General features: G+C 33.4%; 2 protein-coding genes and 1 pseudogene across 2 annotated transcripts; all 3 read left to right on the top strand.

The window, feature by feature from the left end:
• The first annotated feature begins 5,340 nt into the window (after window positions 1-5,340).
• Window positions 5,341-7,711, top strand: LOC129293798 (LEAF RUST 10 DISEASE-RESISTANCE LOCUS RECEPTOR-LIKE PROTEIN KINASE-like 2.7). The gene is made up of 3 exons (XM_054931910.1): window positions 5,341-6,168; window positions 6,259-6,291; window positions 6,461-7,711. The coding sequence occupies exons 1-3, from the start codon at window positions 5,418-5,420 to the stop codon at window positions 7,603-7,605; spliced, it is 1,929 nt and encodes a 642-aa protein (XP_054787885.1). The 5' UTR covers window positions 5,341-5,417; the 3' UTR covers window positions 7,606-7,711.
• Window positions 7,712-11,501: 3,790 nt separating this feature from the next.
• Window positions 11,502-12,434, top strand: LOC129300291 (LEAF RUST 10 DISEASE-RESISTANCE LOCUS RECEPTOR-LIKE PROTEIN KINASE-like 2.1). Its single transcript, XM_054938884.1, has one exon. The coding sequence runs from the start codon at window positions 11,502-11,504 to the stop codon at window positions 12,432-12,434; it is 933 nt and encodes a 310-aa protein (XP_054794859.1).
• Window positions 12,435-13,680: 1,246 nt separating this feature from the next.
• Window positions 13,681-22,053, top strand: LOC129300209 (LEAF RUST 10 DISEASE-RESISTANCE LOCUS RECEPTOR-LIKE PROTEIN KINASE-like 2.1; annotated as a pseudogene).
• The last annotated feature ends 2,787 nt before the right edge of the window (window positions 22,054-24,840 follow it).

The following is a 24,840-nucleotide window of genomic DNA, read 5'->3' as shown; positions in this document are numbered from 1 at the left end:
TAATTTGTATATTAAAAATATAACTTGAATGGTTTAAATTCATTATGAAGACGCAATGAACAGGAAACGCAAGAGAATCAAGGCACGCATTTACAATGAAGCTGCTCCCAAGATTTAATCGTGAGGATGATATAATTTGATGATCTTTATTTTGGCCTCTTGATTCTGAAGCTGTAAGATGATCAGGTCTTAATTATAAAAAAAAGTTTTAAAGTCTTATTTGATTTTAAACATGAGATAAAGATATACTGGTTAATATTTTTTCAATATTGCTTTTCTTTAAGCATTGCACCAAGTTGTAATTTTTAGACACATTATATTTTGATCATTAGTTTTAGGGAGGGGCAAAATTGAAAGGTTAAATATTTTTATAAATTTAAGAATATTAATTATTATTATTTTAATAACCATAAAATTGTTTAGCTTTATCTTATAATTAAAACGTGATAGTACTTAACATTCAAGAGTTGCATCAATTGATCAATTACAACTAATTAAACATCATTTCACATTGTTCAAATCAGCCTCCAGCACTTCCATCCTCAATTCCTTTCTGCTGTGACTGCCCTTTGTCCCTTGTTGCATTGCAATAAATGAAAATGCACAGCTAACAAAAGCATTTCCTTACAACTAACAAAAAAAAAAGTGATATAGCTGATAAGAATTTAATTCATAAGTTACAAGTAACCAAATCCAAATGATTGATGGTGAAAAATAACTATGTTATTTCTTAAGTCTTCTCTTTATTCTATATATATGAGATGCTTTTGAAAAAAAACTTTGAGTTTAATATTACTCTGCTCTCTTATCATAATGTATGACTTTTGATGTGGTTAACATATTATATCACCTAAGTTATGGCTTTTCATATATGGTTAACAAATTAAATTACTTATGTTATATTGTATACTTTTAAATTTTATTTACTAGTTAATTACTTGAGTGAATTTATTTATGACCAAAATTTTAATTCTTTCAAAATCAATGTACAATTTAGCGAGGAAATAATGAGAAAATTATTTCTCTCCAATAAAACCCATTTGCTAGGAATTAGTGAGGAATTTTCCTCTCTCATTATTTGCTAGCCTTGATATTTTATTGTCAATTACAATTTATTAACAAGAAAATAATGATGACAAAATTTCTTGCTAATATTAGCAACGATAGCATTCTTCCCTAATATTAGCAAGGACCGCATTCCTTACAAAAAGTCCTAGCTAAATATATAGGATTGATAATTAATGAAGCTCTGATTGCCTCACTAAAATTAGAAAGGAAATAAGGTTTTCGCTAATTAACAAGGAAAAAATTATTTCTTGCTAAACATTAATAACTTGTTAGTTATTCATGAGCAATATATGGTTCTTATTAAATCCTAATTTTCTTGTAATGTGAGATCAAATCATATGATCAATGTAAAAATATTATTGATGGGCAATCTTTAAATACATACGTAAGTATTTTTTAAGTTTAAAAGCATCTGCTATCCTTGTGGAATCTTACGACCAAACTCACTAAAAAATTTTCGCTTTAAACTCTCCTTTCCTTCAATAAACCAAACATTACCTTAAAAAAATTAATTTTCCCTTTAAACTTTTTCCTCTAATCTTATTTACAAGTTATTTTTAATATATTTTCTTTAAATTAAAAATTGGTAATTCTTTTTACAATTTAATAAGTTTTTAACATTGCACTTATTAAATATACACTTTAATAACATAATTTTTCTTACCAACATCTATTAACGTGGGAAAAAATTAATAACATGTCTTATAATTAGGGAAAAAAAGTTTTTTCCTTCTTCCTTGGCTTGTTAATAAAACCAGAAGAAATTCACTTTGTATTGAACCAAATATTAACCAGCCAGCTGGCTAATAATCTCTTGCATTATATGGGATTTGAGAAATGAGTCATACTGCAACGAGTAATTAATAATGCAACTTGTATATGTTATATTAAATTATAAATTTATATTTATATTGATTATATGGTCCTGGCAATCATAATTTCCAGAATAAGAAAGGAACAGTATGGCGCATGCAGCCTTCGAGGTTGACTTTGGAGAATGAGAACAAAAGACACGAAGAGTGGGTTGGTACGTAAGCGAAGCCAAGCCAACTTTATAGATTCAATTTTCTTAGAAGCGGTGGTTGATTAGTTTCTGTCAAATGGGAAAAACGAAAGACATTTCACAACTGTTGAAAAAGAATGAGAACAAAAGACAGTGCAATTTGTTGAACTGCACAGCACATACAAGAAGATTATTCAACCCAGATTCTGGCAATTATTCAACCCAGCTTTTTAAGACTTCTCCAAGAACTTACAATTTTTACAATGACTTTCAAGGCACCTTAATGAATCTGCATTATCGTTGATTCTTGAAATTTGATTGTGGATTTACAATGTATAGCTATAAAAAACTTCAACACTTAACCGCTTCCTCCTTCTATATATTACGCTCATTTGATCGTGATGCATTCTAATTTTTTCGATGCTTTGCGTCCAAAGCTTCATTAACAGTATGAGTTTCGTTGTAATAACTTGTTATCAATTCCATGATTTAGATGCAACATGCAAGAGAACACTCTATTTCGGTAAATTAAAAAGGTCATGGTGGAAATTCTGCGTCTCTGTTTTTCCATGATCCCATCCTCCCCGTCCAGTAAAAACAACCTTCGCTGGCCATCCTCGAAGTCAACATTCCTAGCTATGTGCTAGCCAATGAATTTCGAGAGCCATCAGTACTTGGGTACCTGTATTATTATAAGATATTTTTTAATTTCTAATAATTTTACAAATACCAATAAAATCAATTAAATAAAATTTAGAATCTTAATTTCTTGAAAAAAATATAAAATTTCACTAATTCCGCAAAGTCGGCTTCATTTGCAAATAAGACTAAATAATTCAAAAAGAAAAGAGTTGCAAAATAAAAAGGTCAAGGAGTGTATTTTTGGGTAGTGGAATTTCATCTGTTAAAGACAATGAAAATGTTTCACATAGCATAAGAAAATATCGTGGGCTTGCGCTTACTTGTCTATTGCTTTTGTGTGCTTCTTACTGTGGCAGATAAAAGCATGTAATGTTAGTAATGGATGATCTAATTAATTCACTGAATTGGTTATCTCAATGGGATCCATTCAAGGCTTTACGTGTGCATTAATGAGTGTGAACTAGGGGTGTTCATAGGTTCGGTTTGGTTTGATTTTGAGCAAAAACCAAACCGAACCGAACCATTCGATTTACTGATAATTGAGGCCTGATCAGTTTTTATGAAGTTCAGTTTGGTTCGGTTTTATTTTCGGTTTGGTTCGATTTAATTAAGATCTTGATCAAGTTTTAATGCACTTGTTTAATTTTTTTTCCTTTTCTCCATCTTCATAATGGTGCTATGTACTAAAATTAAATTTAATTCTTTTTGACTCCTTTTTTTTTATAAATAGAGGTATAAAAATATAATAAAATTTCAATGTGATAACAATAATTAATCATAAAAATTGATATAAGTTTTTAAGATTAAAATTATTTAATATTATGTATTTTCATTAAAATCCTTTAAAAATATTTATCTATGTATCTATATTTTAATAAATAATGAAAAATTTATTATACAAAATTCAAAACAAAATGTTTCTTGTAGATAAATTGAATGCTGAGACTTTTAGGTTGTAAATAATTAAATGATGATCATAGCATGATTATTATAATCATTTAATATTATGCATTTTCATTCAAGTATTTTAAAAATGTTTATTTATTACTATAAAAAATTCAAAACAAAATGCTTCTTGTAGATAAATGATTATATATTTTACAAATAAATAAATAGAATTTTTTTAATCAAGTTTGGTTTAGTTTCTTGTGCTCAAAACCGAATTTGAATCGAACCAATCGATTTTTATATCATAAAAACCGAAGCGGACCTGATTGTTGTTCAATTTTGATCGGTTTTTGTTGGTTTGGATTAGTTTGGATTGGTACTTTCGGTTTGGATTGGTTTTGAACACCCTTAATGTGAACCAACGTGTGAACATGCAATCCTATTTTTGCTTTCCAAGTGGTACCTGAACCAATTAGTGGATTGCCTAAATGAAATGGAGCGTGTTACAGCAGCTAATCTTAAATTTATTGAAGTTTTGTTTTAAGTTCTATTTTATCATGCTACTATATTCTCATTGTTTTTGTTTTATTCTCGTGTTCAACTATGTTTTTTCACCTAAAAACAGAGATAAACAGCATTTTTCTCTTTAAAATACAATGGCTATATAAAACAAAGTGGCTGTAGGATATTGATGAAGTTCACTTGGTTAGTAAAATTTGTGGATAGATAATTGTTGAAGAATAATGAGACAATCGAGGTGAACTCCATTCATTAGCTTCTTACGGTGACCCAAATATGGATAGAGAGTAAATAGCCATTCATGCTTTCCTGTGTCTAGAATACTTTCATGCTCCTCAGCCTCCAAATTGAGAAGGCAACATAGATTTGAACGAGCAGAAAATAGATAAAACACAACAAAGAGCGAACAAGGCTAGCTTTTTCATGTTTGTAGTCTCCATTTTTAGCAGCGAAATCAACAACAATCAAGAAACAAGGAGAATGAATGAAACAAGAGTCCAAAGATTCAAAACCTAAGGCATATTTCTCCTCCTTCAAGCTACACTCCTCACTCCATGGTGTCATTGGCCTAAACAAATAAAACAGAGTCAGTGATGAAGGAAGGAGAGAACCCGGCAGCGAGGAAGATGCAGAGACCAAAAACGATGTTTTACACAACATCTTGCTTCTCCTTTGAAGTTTCGGTCTCTCCCTAACAGTTCATGCTGTCACGATTTTCCACCTAGATATTACATCAGCTTAAATCAGCGGTGTTAGATAATATGTTAGGGCTTTAAGATTGTAGGATTAATATGTCTAACATTTAAAAGTATAAGCCCCTAATTAAAACAAAAGGAACTACAAGAACTTGATTCAAAATTGAGGCAAATTATAAGGAGCTGAGAATTAATTTTTCCTATTTTATATTAGAGAATATTAAAAAATCATTCTAACCAATTTTTCTTTTTTTCTTTTTTTTTATTATGAAGGTAACATGTGATATGGTCAACATGCTAGGCGTAGTCAAGGCAGTTAGAGATAAATTAAAGGTATATCTATTGTAATCAAAAAAGGTTTGCTCAGCCGGAAACCGTGAGGCAAGAAAATTCAAATTACTTTCTGAACAAATAATTCACGCTAATCTCGGACTGTCCTTTTGTGTTCACATAAACTTGCAAAAGATAGATTGGTCCGAAACTCGCTTTTATTTTGTCTGTCACACTTCCAGTCTTCTACTCAGAATAATTTCCATTTAACATTTTGAGCTGAGTGTATTTTCATCTTCTCCATTGCTATCAAACCCACAGGCTCCCCACCAATGGATAATCATCCTATCCGTTTTCTTACATCCATAGTTATCATCACCTTCTTCTCCATAGCTTTGCCACAAGCCTACTCTCAGCAAAATGAAACATACTCTGTTTGCAGCCAATCATACAGTTGTGGATCTCTCACAAACATTTCCTACCCTTTCTGGGGACACAACCGACGCAGTTTTTGTGGCAGAAATGGCTTCCAGCTCGTATGCCTGAATGATCAGAACACTACAATTCAAGCTGGCTCACAAACTTTCAATGTTCTGCAGATTAACCAGACTGGCTTTACCATGCGACTTGTGCTACCAGAATCAGACTATGATCTTTGTCCTCCCAATATTACCAACACTTCTCTGCATGGCAGTCCCTTTAGTTTTCAACCTACAGTTCAAAACATCACTGTATTCTACGACTGCCCCTCCCAGGTTTCGGGTGCGAACAACTTAACGTGCCAGAATAATTCTACTAAGCACGCTTTCTTCGTGAATGGAACCCAGTTGCAGCAATTTTCAGGACTTGACAGCTGCGGGTATCGTGTTCAAGTGCCGGTTTCAGTGGATAGTACCTCGGATTCGCTCGAGAATGCTCTGGATGAAGGGTTTGAAGTGAAGTTTGAAGCCTCTGAGTGTGCAACATGCAAGGATTCTGGAGGCATATGTGGAACGAATCAGCAGAGTAATAGCTCTGTGTTTTCGTGTTATTGTCGCGATGGAACAAGCCATGACACAGCCTGTTCTGCTAGCAGCAGTAGCAGTATGTTCTCTTCTCTCTCTTTCTTTCTCTGTAGAGTACAAATTCATTTTCAATTTTCATATCTCTAAGTGTGCTGTGCTTTGATGGCAGGTAAAAGAAACAAAGTATTGAAGTTAGTTTTAGGTATGACATCTCACTCCCAAGATCGTCTTGAGCATCTTAAATTCGAGCTTCCACCTCTATGGCAAAAAATATTCTTTCTCCTTTTTTTTTTCCATGTTTTTTTGGTGTCAGATCGATCAAAGCTCAATTTCAAAGCACCATGATGAAAATTTTTGTTTATTTTTCATAGGTTTTGTAGCTACTGGAATTGGATTACCTCTCATAGCAGTCATCATATGCCGAAACAAAGCTAAAATATGGAGGTTCATAACAACCCGCGTTGGCAACAAGAGGATGGATCGAAAAATTGAAGCCTTCCTTCAAAGTCAGGGCCCTCTGGCTCTGGAAAGATACAGCTTCTGTGATTTGAAGAAAATGACAGACTCATTCAAAGTTAAACTTGGAGAAGGAGGCTACGGTGCTGTTTACAAAGGCAACCTACTCAATGGTTGTCCCGTAGCAGTAAAACTCTTGCACGAATCAACTGGGGATGGCGAAGAATTCGTCAACGAGGTTGCTAGCATCAGCAAAACCTCTCATGTTAATATCGTCACCCTGCTTGGATTTTGCTTAGAAGGACGCAGAAAAGCCCTTATCTTTGAGTTCATGTCCAATGGTTCTCTTGAAAAGTTCATTTCCAATAAGAAAACAGACGAAACTGTTGCATCATTGAGTTGGGAGACTTTATATCAGATTGCCAAAGGAATAGCTCGAGGACTAGAATACCTGCACAAGGGATGCAACACTCGGATCTTGCATTTCGATATAAAACCACATAACATCCTTCTGGACGAAAAGTATCGTCCAAAGATCTCAGATTTCGGACTTGCTAAGCTCAATAACAATGAAGAGAGCATTATTTCCGTATCAAATGCCAGAGGGACAGTCGGGTATGTAGCTCCAGAAGTGTGGAACAAAAACATCGGAGGAGTTTCACATAAATCTGATGTATATAGCTACGGAATGATGCTGTTGGAAATGGCTGGAGGACAGAAGAAGGATAACAGTGAATCTGAAGAAAGCAATAATGGGTCAGGGAGCGAGGTGTATTTCCCTCCATTGAAGATTTACAAGAAGCTTGAAGAAGGAAGTGATGTTGTGGGAGTGGTTAAAGGTGTGATAAGCGTGGAGGAGAATGAGATTGCGAAGAAGATGACAATGGTGGGACTGTGGTGTATTCAGACAATTCCTGCTCAGAGACCAACCATGAGCAGAGTCATTGAAATGTTGGAAGGTAGTACGGATACTCTCGAAATGCCACCAAAGCCTTTCACGTCTTCGACATCAACGTCTGAATCTTCCTTTGTAATGGGTTCATTTCAGAGTAGTGTCTGATGTTTAATCTTGTGCATGTTTTTGGATGTGAATTCTGAATAATGTAAGGCGCGAGGAAGCATGTACGTGTATAACTAATGAATATTATTTTTCTTTGATGGATGAATATTGCTTTTAATATAACATAGTGTTAAAAGCGGGATTTAAATCCTTTGACGTTGAAATCAATAAACTTCTGTGGATTTTGCCTTTCAAGAAAAAAGAAAAGAAAAGATTTCATATTTTATAAAATGTAATACAACAAAAACAACTGCTGCAGGCTTTGTTCCATTAGGTGGGGTGAGATATATGAATTATACTATATTATTGTGTTTTATTATTTTTATGAAACTTTTAAAAATATTTTTAATTAGGAGGTCTTAGCCAACAATTTTTATTAGTATTTTGTTTAGGCTTTTCTCCATTTCACTTAACGGAGCTCAAAATTATCCATTTCATTATTTTCAATGGTGTCTCCCATAATTTGATTTATATATATTTAAACTATTTTAAATAATTTTCTACCATTTTTTCTTAGTAGGTGTTATGCTATTTTATAAAAACTAATATATAGAATGATAGAAATTAAATACTAAAAAATGATAACTTTACCAAAATTCATAGGTCTTAATTTTAGAGGATTTAAATCCAACAAGAACAATAAACATGATGCAAATTTTGTTGCAGAATCGCAAGTACGAGTTGAAGTTTTTAAAACGAAAATAACAGCTTAGTGCGACATTGTAAGCCTTGTTCATAGCTTTTCATAGTTTTTGATAACGTTATGTGAACAAATTTCCATGATACGCATACCTCTCTTACTGTTCTTATGTCTTCCTTCTAAGTTCTAACCTGGATTTGGGTTTTTATTTATTATCAAAGGTTACATCATACATGCAATTTATAACATTATAAAAACATAAAAATAAAAAGTAATAAGCTTAGTTCAATTTGGAGCATTTAGGTTTCTAAAATTCAAAATCAAATTGGCCAAAATAATCTTAAAAAAAAAATACACCAACTGAACATCTCATAGTTTGGTTCGTTTTTCAATTCTATTTCAATTTTGCAAACTCTAATTGTATATATGAAAAAAAATCTTTTTGTCAATACTTGAAAAACTAACATCTAGAAAATGGCAATTTATAGAACTGACGTATAAACATTATTCAAATTTCGTCCCTAGGCTTTACGTTCCCCCAAAAATGGTTCTCATTACTTTTCCATTAACCAACCAAATCTAATGTAAGAATAAAGTGGAGTCAACTTGGATTCTAGTTAAGTTAAAAAAAAAAAAAATCTTCTGTGTAACGGGTTTGCGCGGGCTGACCAATCGACTTATTGAGTCATTTATGAGGAAGGAGATTCGTGTTATAATTAGTAAAAATAGCATATCAGAATTCAGAAGTGAGGCATAAAATCACTGGCCGAGCGCAGATTACAAAATACCAACAAGTATTGATTTTTCATATGGGCTTGGATCTGTAAGCAAAAATAAAATGAATCCTAATTCAAGAGGCCTGGTTCTTAGAGAATAAGTATCCAAGCAACCCCATGTTTTTTATACTTACATACATACATAAAAACTCATGAACTGGCATACTATATGGAATCATCTCAAAAGTTTGACCTCGTCAGCTTTGTAAGTCTATGAATAACGTTCCTTGATTTCCCCATTCATATCTGCTTGGTTCCACTTGAAGCTCATGAAGAGGTAGAATATTAATCCTTCTATATGAGTGTCTAGCAGTCTACAACTGATCTACTAGGACTAGGAGGGACTACTAAATTTCTGAAAAGCCAAAAATTTGTGGGCCAGACAGCATGTTGAGATAAGTGGTGGTCAATTCCTAGAATTGGTTTTTTAACGTAGAATGCCTGTTTTATGCTTTGCTATTCGTATCATGTATATGCCAGCAGCTCTATCACGTCTCTGCTTCGTTCAAATCCGATGGTTCCAAAGCTTTGAGCAATTAACCATTGGATTTTCTGCACTCTGTTCTACATAAAGATCATATTTAGGTGGTTGATTAGAGTTGATCTGAGCAACCACTTGGAAAATGAAAAAAACAGAGGAACCCAATTGAACGAAGAGCCATGAGATGACGCAACTGCAGGCAGGGAGTCAAGATTCTTTCTATCTATTCTTCTTCCATATGTTTGACATCCAACATAAACCAGTTTTTGTACAAGGTCTAATCGGCAACATTTAAATGCTCAAAAAAAATTTAAATGAGTTGGATTTTAGGTTCAAACATCGCTTTGGTGATACTAATATGGATCACTAACATTAGTTCTCGGACGAAGTTCAACAACGGCTCACGCGGACTTGAAACTCACAGCACGATGCATGCCTCCCTTAATGTGTGGTGTATTTTCGACAGAATAAAATTGGTCTATGGACGAGGCGGCGCTAACAAAATTGTTTTCTTGTTCACGCCAAGACATGACAAAATTGTTTATCCCTGTTGTATGCTTGGAGCGATAGTTGTTTGCTCATATCCCATCAATCCTTGCTTTTTTGATTGCCTACACATGTCTTACTATAAGAGACAACTTTGCTCGAAAACTGATAGGATATTAATGGAGATTTTCAACGTTTCGAAGTTTAGGGGTGCTTAATCTGGACCCGTCCCGATTGACCCGATATCGTCCGATTATATCGGGACGGATCTTGTCCTGACCCGAAAATAATTGGGACGGGACAGGAAAAGGGTTCGGGACAGGACGTGACACGAGATTACCATCGAGACGTCCCGTCCGGTCCCGAATATTATATATATTATTTTTTATTTTAAATATATTAATTATATCAATTATAATTTTAATACTTACAATTCTTATTTAAAACTAAAATGTTTTTATATTGAAAATTTTAATGGCATGGAGTAAACATGACGATATCTTTTTTATAATATATTAATTATATTAATATAATCTATTCTTATATCTATCTATTTAATAACTTTTATTTATAACATATTTCTTACTTATTTTTAGAAGAGTAATTAGTTTAGTACATCTTCACTAAAGTAGTAGAACAATTATTTGATGTTGTGTTTGACTTGCCTGTTGTTGCTAATCTTATAGCATAAAGATCACTTGTATTTTTTATTATTATAATATGTAGTTGTGATTAATATAATTCAATAATTGATTTTAAATTATTGTTATTTATGTACTTGTGTTATTTTGATTTTAAACTTAATAAATTATATAATTTAAAATTTTAATGAACATTATTATCTAGATCTTTTTTTGATATTATTTCATTTATCGAGACGGCGGGACGTCCTGATCTTGTTCCGGTCCCGTCCCGACTCTTAACGGGATGAGACGACTATCGGGACGGGACAGGACACGGGACCAAAATTCAGTTTCGATCTTTTTTTTGGGACGGGACATGGGACGGGGTGTCCCAGTCTCGTCCCGTCCTGTCCCGTGAACACCCTTAATGAAGTTGCATAAGTTTTTTGTTTGTCTATTTTTGAAGTCTAGAAAAAAATAAAAAATAATTAAACATTTTATTAACTGCGTGAAATCCTAAACAAAAATCCAAGGCGTCTCCCTCACTTTTCCCGTCCAAAGTACAAGACGAGGGAAACAGAATGGATGCTGATCGAGCAGCAGCCGGCAATGCAACCGTAAACCTTGGACTTCACTAGGAAGTCCCTTTTGCATCCGGCCATTGATTCCGTTCGTAGTGCTTCCATTGCAGAGAAACCAAAAGAACGAAGGAAAAAAAAAAAAGTGCAATCAAACAAAGCTCAAGTTACATAGCATCGCAAAAAGCAAATATTTTTTAAAACTAATAATAATAACGAAACCCCTATTAAATTCTGGCCCGTTTTCTTCAGTCACAGTAAGTGGTGGCCATGAAAGCAGAACACGACTGGGCACCCTAATTCTCCGACAAAATGCTTTTCTCGTACACATTCAGAAACTTGTTCTTCTTCTGCTATCTCTTGCTGTCATCAACGACTGTGCCACAATACCAGAGTCGTAGGGAAGATGATGGCTACGTAAACTGCCACTACACCTACAATTGTGGGAACTTTGATATACCCTACCCTTTCTGGGGAGAAAACCGACCCGGTTACTGTGGAAGGGATGGTTTCAAGGTCAAGTGCCTGCCCTCTAACTTACCTTCCATTCAAATCGGCTCCCAAAACTTCACCTTGACGGGTATCAATCAAGATCGTTGGATTGTAAAAATGGTCCGAACAGACATTCCCAGCTACGATAATTGTTCTTTCCATTTCACCAACACTTCATTGGACCCCTCTCTGTTCTCCTTCGACACATCTGTCGTGAACATGACCCTGTTCTATGACTGTGATCCCGGGATTTCCATCGGCCAAAACAACATCACGTGCATGGATGATAGTAAAAAACAGGCTTTCTTCGTGATGAATCAAGATCATCAGTCAGGACGATTATTCACGGAGATTTCTCAGCACTGTGGAATTCAACTTGTGGCGATTACAATGGGCGTCACTGTGGACCCTTTTGGTGGAATTGAATCGCTGAGGGCTGCTTTGGATATGGGATTTGATGTGCAGTATCTCGCAAACTGGAGTTACTGCTCACTATGCATGCAATCTGGAGGAATTTGTGGAAGCGTCCGTGACAATGGATCTCTATTTTCTTGTCATTGCCGAGACGGATCTTATGACTTTGTGTGTCCTAATCTTGCAAGTATGGCTTCTCTCTCTGTTCCTTCTATCTGCAGGCATTTCAGTTTCTCTGCATTATGCATATCAGTGTTTTGTTCTTGTCACGCTTTCTTTATTCGTTGCATCGTATCTCACATCATAGATAACTTCTATGCTCTTCGGTTTGTCTGGTAGGGTGTAGATAAAATTCCTTGAGGCTTGTCTGTTGTCATGATATCAGTTCTTATACTTAACTAGCCAAGTAGTCACACTGATAGTTATGAGTGGTGTCATGATATCAGCTCTTGTACTTAACTAGCCAAGTAGTTACTCATGATAGTTATACTTAGTCATGAGTATTTATGACTGGTTTAATCTCTGTTTTTTAAAATTAAAAGTATTTTTTATTTACATGTTTTTAAAATTATTTTTATTTTTAATTCTTAGAGGTATTTTCATTTTCTTCTTTTATTTTCAAATCACACTATATTATAGATGATTACCATTAATCACAAATAACCATCATCATGCCCATTTTTTAATTCTAAAATTATTTTTAAATTAATTTAATTAGCTTAATCAAATAATTTTTTTATTTTAATTTGATAAACAAGTTTTAAAAATTGATTTACAAAATAATTTGTAAAAATGAAAAATAGAACAAAATTAAGCAAGACCTCGAGGCTGATTCAATTGGGAACAAAGTTATGGTCTAGGCTAGATTAACAACCCAATTATAACAGTTTGATCACAGTTTAGTTGCAGTCTCATCATTGACTCTTGAAACAATATCCTGTCTTGTTTAATGATCAGTTCAATTTTCAAAATTTTGGTTTAACACTTTAAATAATTCTCTCTCTCTCTCTCTCTACACACACACACACACTATGCTCTAATTTCTTTTTGCTCATGGTTACAGAAAGTTCCAGCAATTCGAAGAAAGAACTTATAATAATAGGTAATCATGGGTCGACCAACCTTGTGTTTCCATTTTTTTTTCTTTTATACATTTTACACAGTATCGGTTATATTCTAATTCAATACTTCATATCAGCTAATATTTCTTACGTTTCTCACACTACCTTGTTGATGGCTCAGCTTTAGCTGGGTGGTTTTAATGTGCTTCTACATTTGAACGTGTCTGAATAGCCCTCTGTCAAAGCAATAAGTGCAAATATATAACTGAAGAGCACCCTATGCTTAATAATATATATAAATTTAAATGTATTCAGATTTCGAAGTTTTTAAATTTTAAAATTGCTATATCTTCAGATTAATCTGTCTTCTTTTCTACTCAGACATTTATCCACCATGTGTCATGGCAGGTTTTACAAGTGGAGCAACTGCAACACTTTTAATCTGCATTACTATCTTCCGTTGTAAAATCAGATCATTGAGGCAGAAGATAAGATTCTGGAAGACATCTAAGGTAGACCAACAAATGGAGGCCTTCATTAGAAATCAAGAGCCTTTGGCTCTCACAAGATATAGATTTGAAGATGTCAAGAAAATGACCAAATCTTTCCAAGTTAAATTGGGAGAAGGTGGTTATGGTACTGTATACAAAGGCAAGCTACTCAATGGCTGCCCTGTTGCTGTAAAGATGTTGAATCCATCCAAAGGAAATGGGGAAGAATTTGTCAATGAGGTCGCCAGCATCAGTAGAACTTCTCATGTTAATGTTGTTTCCCTCCTTGGATTTTGTTTGGAAGGCGAGAAAAAGGCTCTCGTATATGAATTTATGCACAATGGATCTCTTGACAAATTTATCCGCAACAAGGAAAATAAAACTAATTCATCCTTGACTTGGGAAAAATTGTACCAAATTGCAATTGGAACAGCTCGAGGACTTGAATACCTGCATAGGGGATGCAACACTCGAATCCTACACTTTGACATAAAGCCACATAATATCCTTTTGGATGAAAGCTTTTGTCCAAAGATCACAGATTTTGGACTTGCTAAATGTTGTCCCAAGAGAAGGAGCGTAATTTCACTTTCAGAAGCTAGAGGGACTCTTGGATATCTTGCACCAGAAGTTTGGAATAGAAATATAGGCGGAGTTTCTTATAAATCTGATGTTTATAGTTATGGAGTGATGCTAATAGACATGGTTGAAGTGCAGAAGAACATATCTATCGAACCCAATGACCCAACTGATGAGAATTATGTTCTCGATTCTATTTATGATAAACTCGAGCAAGGCGTAGATTTGGGTGGGGCGAGCACCAAAGATCAAGAAAATGGTATTGCAAAGAGAATGACCATCGTGGGTTTGTGGTGCATGCAAACATTTCCCACTCAAAGACCTACAATGAGTAGAGTGATCGAAATGTTAGAGGGAAGCCTAGACTCATTGCCAATGCCACCAAAGCCTGTCATGCTTTCCGCTCAAGAGAAGAATTAGAAATTTTTTGAAAGAATGACAATTAAAGACTACATATATAAAATAATATTTAAAATGAGGGCTTTTAAGTTGTAAAAATGAAAGTTTGAGCGGGGGCAGGGAGCTTATTATGTAGTTTTGATGGATCTTGGCTGCATGGTTATTGCCACAACATTGGAGTGTGTATCCCCTTACAGGTAGAACTATGGGCTATGATTGATGGCCTAACTATGGCTTGGGAATATGGTTTTAGAAATATTGAGTTGGATGTTAACTATATGCTAGTTGTGACTCTGCTATCACAATATGCCACTTTGATGAAAGCCAACAGCCTGGGCAAATCTGTTTGTTTTTGAAGGAGTGGCAAGTTGAGGTTCATCATGCATATCAGGAAGGAAATAAGTGTGTAGACTTCTTGGCCTCCTTACCATTTCACTAAATTGGGGTGTGTATGGCCTGAATCATCCACCAAAAGGTTTGAGGAAGTTGCTTCACAACGATGCCGAGAGCATCGGTTAGATACGATTTTGTAATAATATATCTTATTTGGATCTTTTCATTTTCTAAACGAAAAAAAAATGTGAAAAGTTTGGGTGATAAATTTAAAAATTCAAATAGTACGCATATTCATTTTACATTAATTTTGTTAGATGGTTTTAAATTGTCATTCTTCCTTTAAAAAAAAAAATCCATTGATAAAAATGTCTATCACCAACATCCCATATTTTAGGTCTTAGAAGTTGGAAACTCCTCCTTAGATTCTAGCGGTGCAGCACCAATAAAAATAAAAATGTGTAAAAAATTTGAAGGGGATCGGATATCTATGAATGCAATTTATAATATACTCCTTTGAAAATAGTTTTTTTCTTAATATAAGGCAATGTTAGATTAGTTAATTTTTTTTCCAATTTTATCTCTTATTTATTTATTATCATTTTGACTTCTTAGAGATCAATTTATTATTAATTATAAAGAAAGGCATAATTGAAATGTCATATATATATATATTAACAATTTTTATGATATTATTACCATTTCTTAATAAGCACAACATTAATTAAGTTTGCCTTATATTGTTAAGGATTGGAGGGAGTATGTGGCATGAAATATTATCTGCCATAATAAATATTAAAGAGAATGGCCATTCAGGCAAGTCCATCAAAAGGATATGCAAGCCTTCAAAAAGTATTTAAACTGAGCTCAAAATTTATTATATTTCATTACAGGTTTTGGTGACATTGTACTATTTAAATTTTCAAATTTAAACGTGATTCTCATTTTATAAAAAAAAATCCTTAAACATGATTCTCCGTTCATTTTGTAAAAGATCAAAATCCATAATTAATTTTACAAAAAAAAAAAACAAAAACAAAATCCTTAAACGTTTCTCCCTCCATTTTTCCTCCTCGTAAATCAGTCCACAACCGAAATTGAGAGGCAGTTTCTTGATCGACATTTTGAGTATGGTCGGTTGTCATTAATACGTAATTTTCAACGGCAAAATGACATTTGATTGGGAATGGTCGAATTGAAAATCAATAGTAGATAAAACTCTAATCTTGGTTACGAGGATGAACATTTCTACCTGCTCGAAAATGCTATTCATACACACACACACACACAGACACACACATATATAATTCTATTTATATGTAATTCAATTGATTTCTCCTACGATCAAGTTCAACTAGTCAAACCCGTGTAGACTAAGCCTCCATCATTGACCTTATTACTCAAAGCGTGTCTATGTTTCCTTAATTCTGGTTTATAGTCCTGCGAGAGTTGTTACTTGTTAAGCAGCCATTCTAAAGCCATATTCTTTGCAAATCATACTGCATACGGATCCTCCTGTTCTTTTATCCCAGTTTCTCTTCAAGACCTTATTTTTTCTCTCTATTATTCTCTTTTATTTCGCTTCTGCAAATGAACAATTCTCAGCTTGCAAGCCTTTCAGCTGCGGAAGCTTCACCAACCTGAGCTTCCCATTCTGGGTCCATTCACAGCCTGATTATTGTGGCCATCCCAAGTTCAAGCTGGATTGTCATGGATACAATGCTACAATCAACATCACGTCCCAGAACTTTCACGTAATCGATCTCAACCTCACCGCTAGGACTCTTCGGATAGCACGAATGGATTTGTGGGGTACCAAGTGTCCAATGATCATTTCACAAACATCACGTTGGATTATGCTTTCTTTAGCTACAGTCTCAATGATGAGAACTCTACTCTATTATATGACTGCGACACTTCAGAACATACGACTAGAGTGAACTCATCAACTTCTGTGAGATTTGATTTCCCAGTACATGGTGTTCCTCGTGAAGCATACTTTTTGCGGGGTGAGAGTCGGAGCAGGACTGGCCTGGGATGTAGAACTAGTATTACCGTTCCTGTTCTGAGAAGTTTAATGGAGGATGTCATAGATCCTGGGGATGTTATAGATCAAGGCTTTGAGGTTAAATGGGAACTGAAAGAAGGGCTGTGTGATGATTGCAGAATCTCAGGTGGAAGATGTGGGTACGACGTAAGTTCGGATGAATTTACTTGTTTCTTTCCAGATTATGATAGGGTTTGTTTTACTGATTCATTAGAAGCACCAGCACCATGGCTGGAGCCATGGCCTCCTTATTCTTCAGGTTCATCAGGGGGTATGTGTACTTTCTCTCACCTTCTAGTTTTGATTAGATTCCTCTGCTTCATAATACGATCATCCTGATATGTTTTGGATGGCAACGGTTTAGGTAGCTTGCCATCATCGATAAATTGAATTCGTTAACATTTATGCCAACTCTTTAAGTCACTCTCAGAACAAAGTCTCAATATATATCTGCAACTAGGTTTGTCCTCTGTAGCAACCCGATTTGTGAAGATAAGTTGAAATCCTCATCATCTCAATCAACCAGATTTGGAGGATCTGGGTAATGAAGCTAATGATCCCCAGAATTCAATAGTATACTCATACAGATCATGTCATTAAATTTGTCCTCCTGCTGAACTTACGTAGTTGGGTCTAGATTTATCTTCATCATCAAACAATCGGTCAGGGTCCTTCTTAAGTCATATCGTCCTTCAACTTACCTCGCAGCTCTTTCGATGGCCTTTTCAGTTTTTGCCGATGGAATTTTTATTTGTGGGATAACTCAACAGTGTCATTGTCCATTAATGTCTTCCTATACATGTATTAAATGAGTAGGGCCAAGATATTTCTACATTAATTGAGAGAGTCTCTATCCAACACAAGCATGTGAATTGGGGGACATGGGAGTTTTAAAATCTTAAATAAAATCCATATAGTGTATATAACTCATTTTAAATTTACATATATTACATGATGTATATAATTTAATACTCCATCCATTAAAAAATATGAGATATTTTTTAAAAAGTTGAATGTTTAAAAATATAATATTTTTAGTTTTTCGAGGTGTAATTATTGTTTTTGTTTTAAAAGTGTCCCTATTGATAATAATTTTATAGTTATTATAGAGTATTTAATAGAAGTAAATATAAAAAGATAAGGTTAGTTGATAAGTAGGTGACTACTTTATTCGAAGGTAAAATTTAATTAAAAATATTTTATATTTTTAAATAGAAGGAGTATAATTTTTTCAAATAAAAAAATAACATGCATTAGATCCTTGATTCACATCACAATCATACCACATTCAAAAAAAAAAAAAAAACAACAACAACAACAATAGAGATAACATATTTATGTTCATCTACCGCATTGTACCACCAAAAATTCACGAGTAAAATCAAAACCTTAAGATCATTTATCGTTTCATTAAAAATTAATATTTGAATCTTGCTTCAAAATTGAATTTAGTATAAGATAAAAAAGCAATTAAAAAATATATAAAAAAAGGACAAATGAGCTTATTTAACCCAGGTATAAAAACGATTCGAGATGATTTTTTTTCCTCCAATTCAGCTTGCCTAAAAAATAGATTATAGATTCATAGATTGTAGTATAATTGAATTGTCCGTGACAAATTTGGGTGGTGTAAATTACGCAAAAAAATTTTAAAAAAATATTTGTTATTTTTTAAAAAAATGTAAAAAAGAAAAAGAAAAAATAATAATCTTCTCAGTTCTAACTTCTAAGTTCTAACTATAATAACATCTGTCCAGCTGCCGAATGTTTTTCCTTACCTTCATCGGTCCCTTCACCTTCGATCTTCGTAATCATCTGTTGAAATCTTCTCAGTCCTCTCCCTTCCCCTGAGTTAGATGTTGTTTTGGTGCGAGACACTGGAACTTTTGTTTAGTTTCCTTTTCCTTGTGTATAAAAAAAAAGAAAAAAAGAAATGCCTCTCAATCTCTTTCTGTATCTGCCAAATGTCAAGAATGTGACTCTATTATGGGAGTTTGAGGAATAACACGGCCCTGTGCACCGGTCATCAGTCGGATTGATATCATGTTGCATACAGCTATGGTAGAAAAAGGGGAACAGTATGCTCTTCTTCCCCCTTATCTCTACTCAACTTCGCCCATCGCTTCTTAAATTTACGCATTTGGTAGACTATTTCATACTCATTGTGATATTGATTTTGGCTTCCAGAGAAAGCCTTTTTTTTTGGGGGGGGGGGGTTAAATTTTCAAGAAAAAGATTTGATTGCGTTCGATTTTTTGTTTTTGGGGCCAAAATTGCATTGGATTGAAGCTAAAACGCCTAATTGCTTGCCCCCAGTAAAAAGAAACATCTACAGGACCAAAAACCCTCAGATGAATTCAAATTCAAAAACTTAATTCCTGATTAAATAAGCAGGTCTTGGCTGGAACCCTTATTACTTATTAGTAGAAGTTATCTTGCAAGTTTCTCTTGTGATTTTGTTTTTTCCGCCCAATGAAATGTGATAACTCCTCCATCAAGTCTTTTTAACACCATGCCTGGATTTTGTTGCAAGATCTCTCATACATACTTCACAAGCAGATGGGTTTTTTTTTTTTTTTTTTAAAGAACAAGGATTTTAGAATTTTATGGAGGAATTGATAATCAACATCTAAAATAGTTTTTGCTTAGGGAATGCCGTAGGCTTCTAGTTGAAATTTATCGGGAAAGATCCCAAACGCTCGTAGTCACACAGTTGCATGATTGAGTTTAGCATTTTTGGCGTAACTTTCATTTATATAGGCTCTAATTTCTCTTTGCTCTCTATTGCAGAAAGCTCATGGAGTTTGAAGACGAAACTTATAATTGGTAATAGATCGTCCTGTTTCACATTTTTCTTCACGATTTACGTAGTGTTTGTTACCTTTCAATCCATTACTCAATATCAACTGTTATTTTTTCCCACATTGCATTCTACCATGTTGCTGTGCTGCCTTAGCTCGATGATTTTAAATGAGCTTCTTCCATATCTCGGCTGAAAAAAGGGGGGCCATTGGGTTAGGGATTTTTAATGTGCCCTTTTCTAATGGCTATTGAGTGTAAATATATTAACACTCTCTGAGTTAGCAAAATGTACATACATTCAAATATATAGCCAAGCATCAAAATTTACATTGGCAGATCGCATCTTTTTCTTCAACGTCTGTTAGATCACTTCATTTTTCAGCATTGCAACATTGTATCAAACCAATCAAGAAATCTTTCATATTTCCTACTTAATAATTTACTTACTATACTTGATAGGTTGTACCTGCGGAGCAATTGCAGCACTTCTACTATGTATTACACTATTTTGTTGTTCAATCAAATCACTAAGAGCATGTTTGGTTTCACATTGGAAACTGTCAAATTCATGGTTTTGGTGGAAGCAAATAGTATCAAAATCATGGTTCTGGTGGAAGCTCGTGGTAGCATCAAAACTATGGCTTTGGTGGAAGCAAATAGTAGTATCAAAACCCTGGTTTTGGTGGAAGCACATTGTAGTATCAAAACTATGGTTTTGGTGGAAGGTGGTAGGATTAAAACCATGGTTTTGGTGGAAGCGGGTGGTAACTACTTGCTTCCACCTTGATTTTGATGGTTTTCAACGTAAAATCAAACACGTACAAAGGCAAACAACAAAATTTTGGAAGAGATCCGAGGTTGACCAAAACATTGAGGACTTCCTCAAAAGTCATGGGCCTCTTGCTCTCACGAGATATAAATTTGCAGATATTAAAGAAATGACCAAATCTTTTGAAGTTAAATTGGGCCAAGGTGGTTATGGCGCGGTGTACAAAGGAGTGCTACTAAATGGCTACCCGGTGGCTGTAAAGATATTGGCTACATCCAAAGAGAATGGTCAAGAATTTATCAACGAGGTACTAAGCATTAGCAGAACATCCCATGTTAATGTTGTCACCCTCCTTGGGTTTTGTTTGGAAGGGAGGAAAAAGGCTCTCATCTATGAATTTATGGCTAATGGGTCCCTTGAAAAGTTTATTTCCAACAAGGTACATAACACTAATCCATCCTTGACTTGGGATATGTTATACCAAATTGCCATAGGGACCGCTCGAGGGCTTGAATACTTGCATAGAGGATGCAAGACTCGAATTTTACATTTTGACATAAAACCACATAATATCCTTTTGGATGAAAGTTTTTGTCCAAAGATCTCAGATTTTGGTCTCGCCAAGCTTTGTCCCAAAAAAGAAAGCATCATTTCAATTTCAGAAGCTAGAGGGACTATAGGATATCTTGCTCCAGAAGTTTGGAATAAAAACATAGGTGGAGTTTCACATAAATCTGATGTTTACAGCTATGGAATGATGCTATAAGACATGGTGGGTGGACGGAAGAATATGAATGTTGAAGCCAACTGCACCACCAAGTATTTTCCAGATTGGATTTATGATAAACTTGAGCAAGGCAGCAATTTTGGACATGATGGAGTGAACACCAGTTATGAAAATGATATTGCAAAGAAAATGACTACAGTGGGTTTGTGGTGCATTCAAACATTTCCCACTCAAAGACCTACAATGAGTAAAGTGATTGAAATGTTACGAGGAAGCCTAGATTCATTAGAAGTGCCACCAAAGCCTGTCATGACTTCCCCTTCCAGAGGAGGAGAACTAGTGTTGTGCACCACCGCCACTTAGTAGTGCAATCTGTTCACTGTCATTTTGACGTATTTTGGATTTGGTGAAGAGCAATAGATATACTAACGGGCCAGTTCCAAAGTATGGACTAGAATTCTTGGAGGGGTTTCACATGTATGTGATGTTTATAAATATGTTAGTTATTACAAATTTTTTTCTTGTGTTTCATGAAGTTTAGGTAATGAATAGCATCACTTATGATTTGTTATAGATGTGAATAATGTGATTTAGGATTTGATGGGCACCATCTACAGTGAAGTATGGTTTGGTAAGGAGAGGCTAAAGAAAATCTGACGCATTCACATGCGGAAGTGTTGAAACTTGATTTCAGTTGTTTGTTTTTGTTTTGTCTGTTCCCTAAAAGGCTTCGCTATTTGGACGCCTGATATTTCAGTGGGAACTTCAAATCCTAAATTTTGAATTTTAATAATAATTTTTCTTCTACAATCAATAAATTCAAAGTGACCGTACGGTGTCTATGTAATTGACTAATTGCCTTTAGCATGTTGCATGCGCATTGAGATTATCATTGAGATTTGGGAGAATTACTATTAAAAAGTTCTATCCAAATAATTCAATTACCCCAAATCCCATAAAATGTATAAATTATCATCAAGTTTCAAATCCTTGTGAAATTATAAAAATACTTTTACATTATTATTTTTTAAATATATTTAATAACTAGTGTCACCTTGAACAGATGAGTTGTCATTCTCTTCTGTCAAATTATAATGTATGCATATTTAAGTTGTTATTCTTTTTTTTTAAGTTGTTATTTAATATTCTTTGTTATTTATTTAAACTTAAGTTATCATATTTTGACACTTAAGTCGTCATTCTTCTTTGTTAAGTTGTTATGTTTTCATATCCTTTAAGTTTTTATTTTTCCTTGGCAAGTTGTCATTTTATCTCCTCAATTGTTATTTATTTAAACTTAAGTTGTCATTCTCCTTTGTTAAGTGAAATGCATTAGTCACATATGCAGCAAATTAAACTAAGTGGACACCCTAATGTATATAGAGAGCAACTTAAGTTGAATACTCAAGTGTGTTAGATTTAAAATTAATTAAAAATGATTATCAAATATGCTATAAACAACAAGAGAAATTTGTTTGATTAATTGTCTAAACATGCAATTAAAATTTCAACTAATGTTTATGCAATTTTGGTTTTAAGAGAAAATGAGTTAAAAAATGAAAATGTGTTTGCAATAATAAATGAAAGTGATCCCTAAGAGTGTGATAGTGAAAAAAAAAAAATCTTCATTCAATAATTAAATTGTTAAGGAAATGCTGTTATTAGTCAAATATAATTAAGACTACCTTAAACATAATTAATTAAGTCACACACACAAGCCTAACCATTAGTACTAGTGTAGTGAACTAAATTAGCATCATTAAGCTCCTAATATATTATTAGTTGATTAATTGGCTTAGAACAGTACCTAAAATAATGCTTGACCAAGAATTAATTTTAAATTAACTTCAATTAGAACTTGTCAAGATCTCATAATGTAACTATACAACTATTAATATTAAGAACATTCAATAATTCATCATAACAATAATTCATCACAACTATGTATTAAACCATTAAATTTAAAATTAAGCAACAACTCTAGCAACTAATCAACTCAACAACAAGTATTCTCAATAAAAATAACAAAGGCATTTAATCAAATATTTTGTGTGTAATATTACAACTTCATTAATTTAATTATGAAAAGAGAAATTGTAAGCAAAAAATCAAAGGAAACTAGGGTTTAGGAATCCTTAATCATTAAAGTCTATAAACTCAATCTTCAATCCATCAATCCTTAGAAATCTTCAGCCTCAAGCCACGCCTCATCACACCGTCACATCCAGCTCCAAATGTGCAGAAAAATTCAGCCACTGGTGGAAGAAATGAAGAATTCGGTTGAAGAAAATGAAGGAAAATGACTGAACAGAGATGGAGGCTTTTGTGCGCAGAGAATAAGGAAGAGCTTGCACGGATTGGAATCTGGAATTGAGGAGAATTCTGGCAGAATCTAGACAGATAGAGTCGAAGACGAGAGAGATTGAGAGATGGAGAAAGTGAGACGAGAGAGAGAGAGAGATGAAGACGACGACGAGATGAGCGAATCAGTGTAGTGGAAAAGAAATGACGGAGAGAACTATAAATTTTTAGAATGGACAATGATCCCTTAATGAATGAGACGGAAAAGCGATTATCAATGCCCAAGTGGATGAGCTGTGAAATTCCAAAACTGGAAGTGAATGCAGGAGGTGAATTGGTGAAGAAACAAAAGTTAAAGTATAATTTTATCCGTAAATTATTTTATTGAAGGAATAATCTTGCCTTGATATTATTTATTATAACAATATTATCCTTAAATTAATTAAATTAAAGTAATATTATCTCCAGCATTTAAATATTTGTTATTGTAGTTAGTGAGATCCATTTTTCATGAGTCAATGTGTAATTTTACCTCTAAACTATTTTTAGAGAAATAATGTTATTCTCATCGTTTAAAAATTATAAAATTAAATAAAAATATAATTATAATAATATTAAATAAAAATAATATTTAATATATAATAAATATAAAAAATTAATAATATGTTAATAAAACGTCATAAATTAATAATATTATAAATTATAATTTTATAACTTGTCAAATATAAGTAGATATTGATTAAATTAGATATAAATAATCTTAAAAATATCTGTATTTTTACTTATAACTATCAATTAGAGTTGTCATTAATGACTCAATTTGCACCAAAAAAACTGATTTTATGATCAACTAGATTGGACAAAAGTTAAGTTGCTATTAAGCTAAAAATTAAAATTGAATTGAAAATTGGAGTGATTTTTAAAAAACTGAATGGTTGTAAATATAATATAAAAAAAGCTTAAAAAATTTTAAAAATAGAACAATTTAAAAATTAGATCCTATTAAAAGCTAACTTTATTTTTGAACAATTCACATATATAAAATATGATTTGAGATTTTTTTTTATAAAGATGTTGATGGTTATAGGTATAATTACAAATACTTTTAAATTTACTCAAATTTAATTTAACCAAAATCCACTTATATTTGATAAGCTATGAAATTATAATTTATATTTTTTTTATATTTATTCTATATATATATATATATAATATTATTATAATTTTATTTTTATT

The sequence above is a fragment of the Prosopis cineraria genome, unplaced genomic scaffold (genome assembly GCF_029017545.1).
Source record: "Prosopis cineraria cultivar Desert tree isolate PC_DT_omini unplaced genomic scaffold, ASM2901754v1 PC1, whole genome shotgun sequence".
In the NCBI taxonomy this organism is placed as follows: Eukaryota; Viridiplantae; Streptophyta; class Magnoliopsida; order Fabales; family Fabaceae; genus Prosopis; species Prosopis cineraria.
This window is presented reverse-complemented; position numbering and strand designations above follow the sequence as displayed.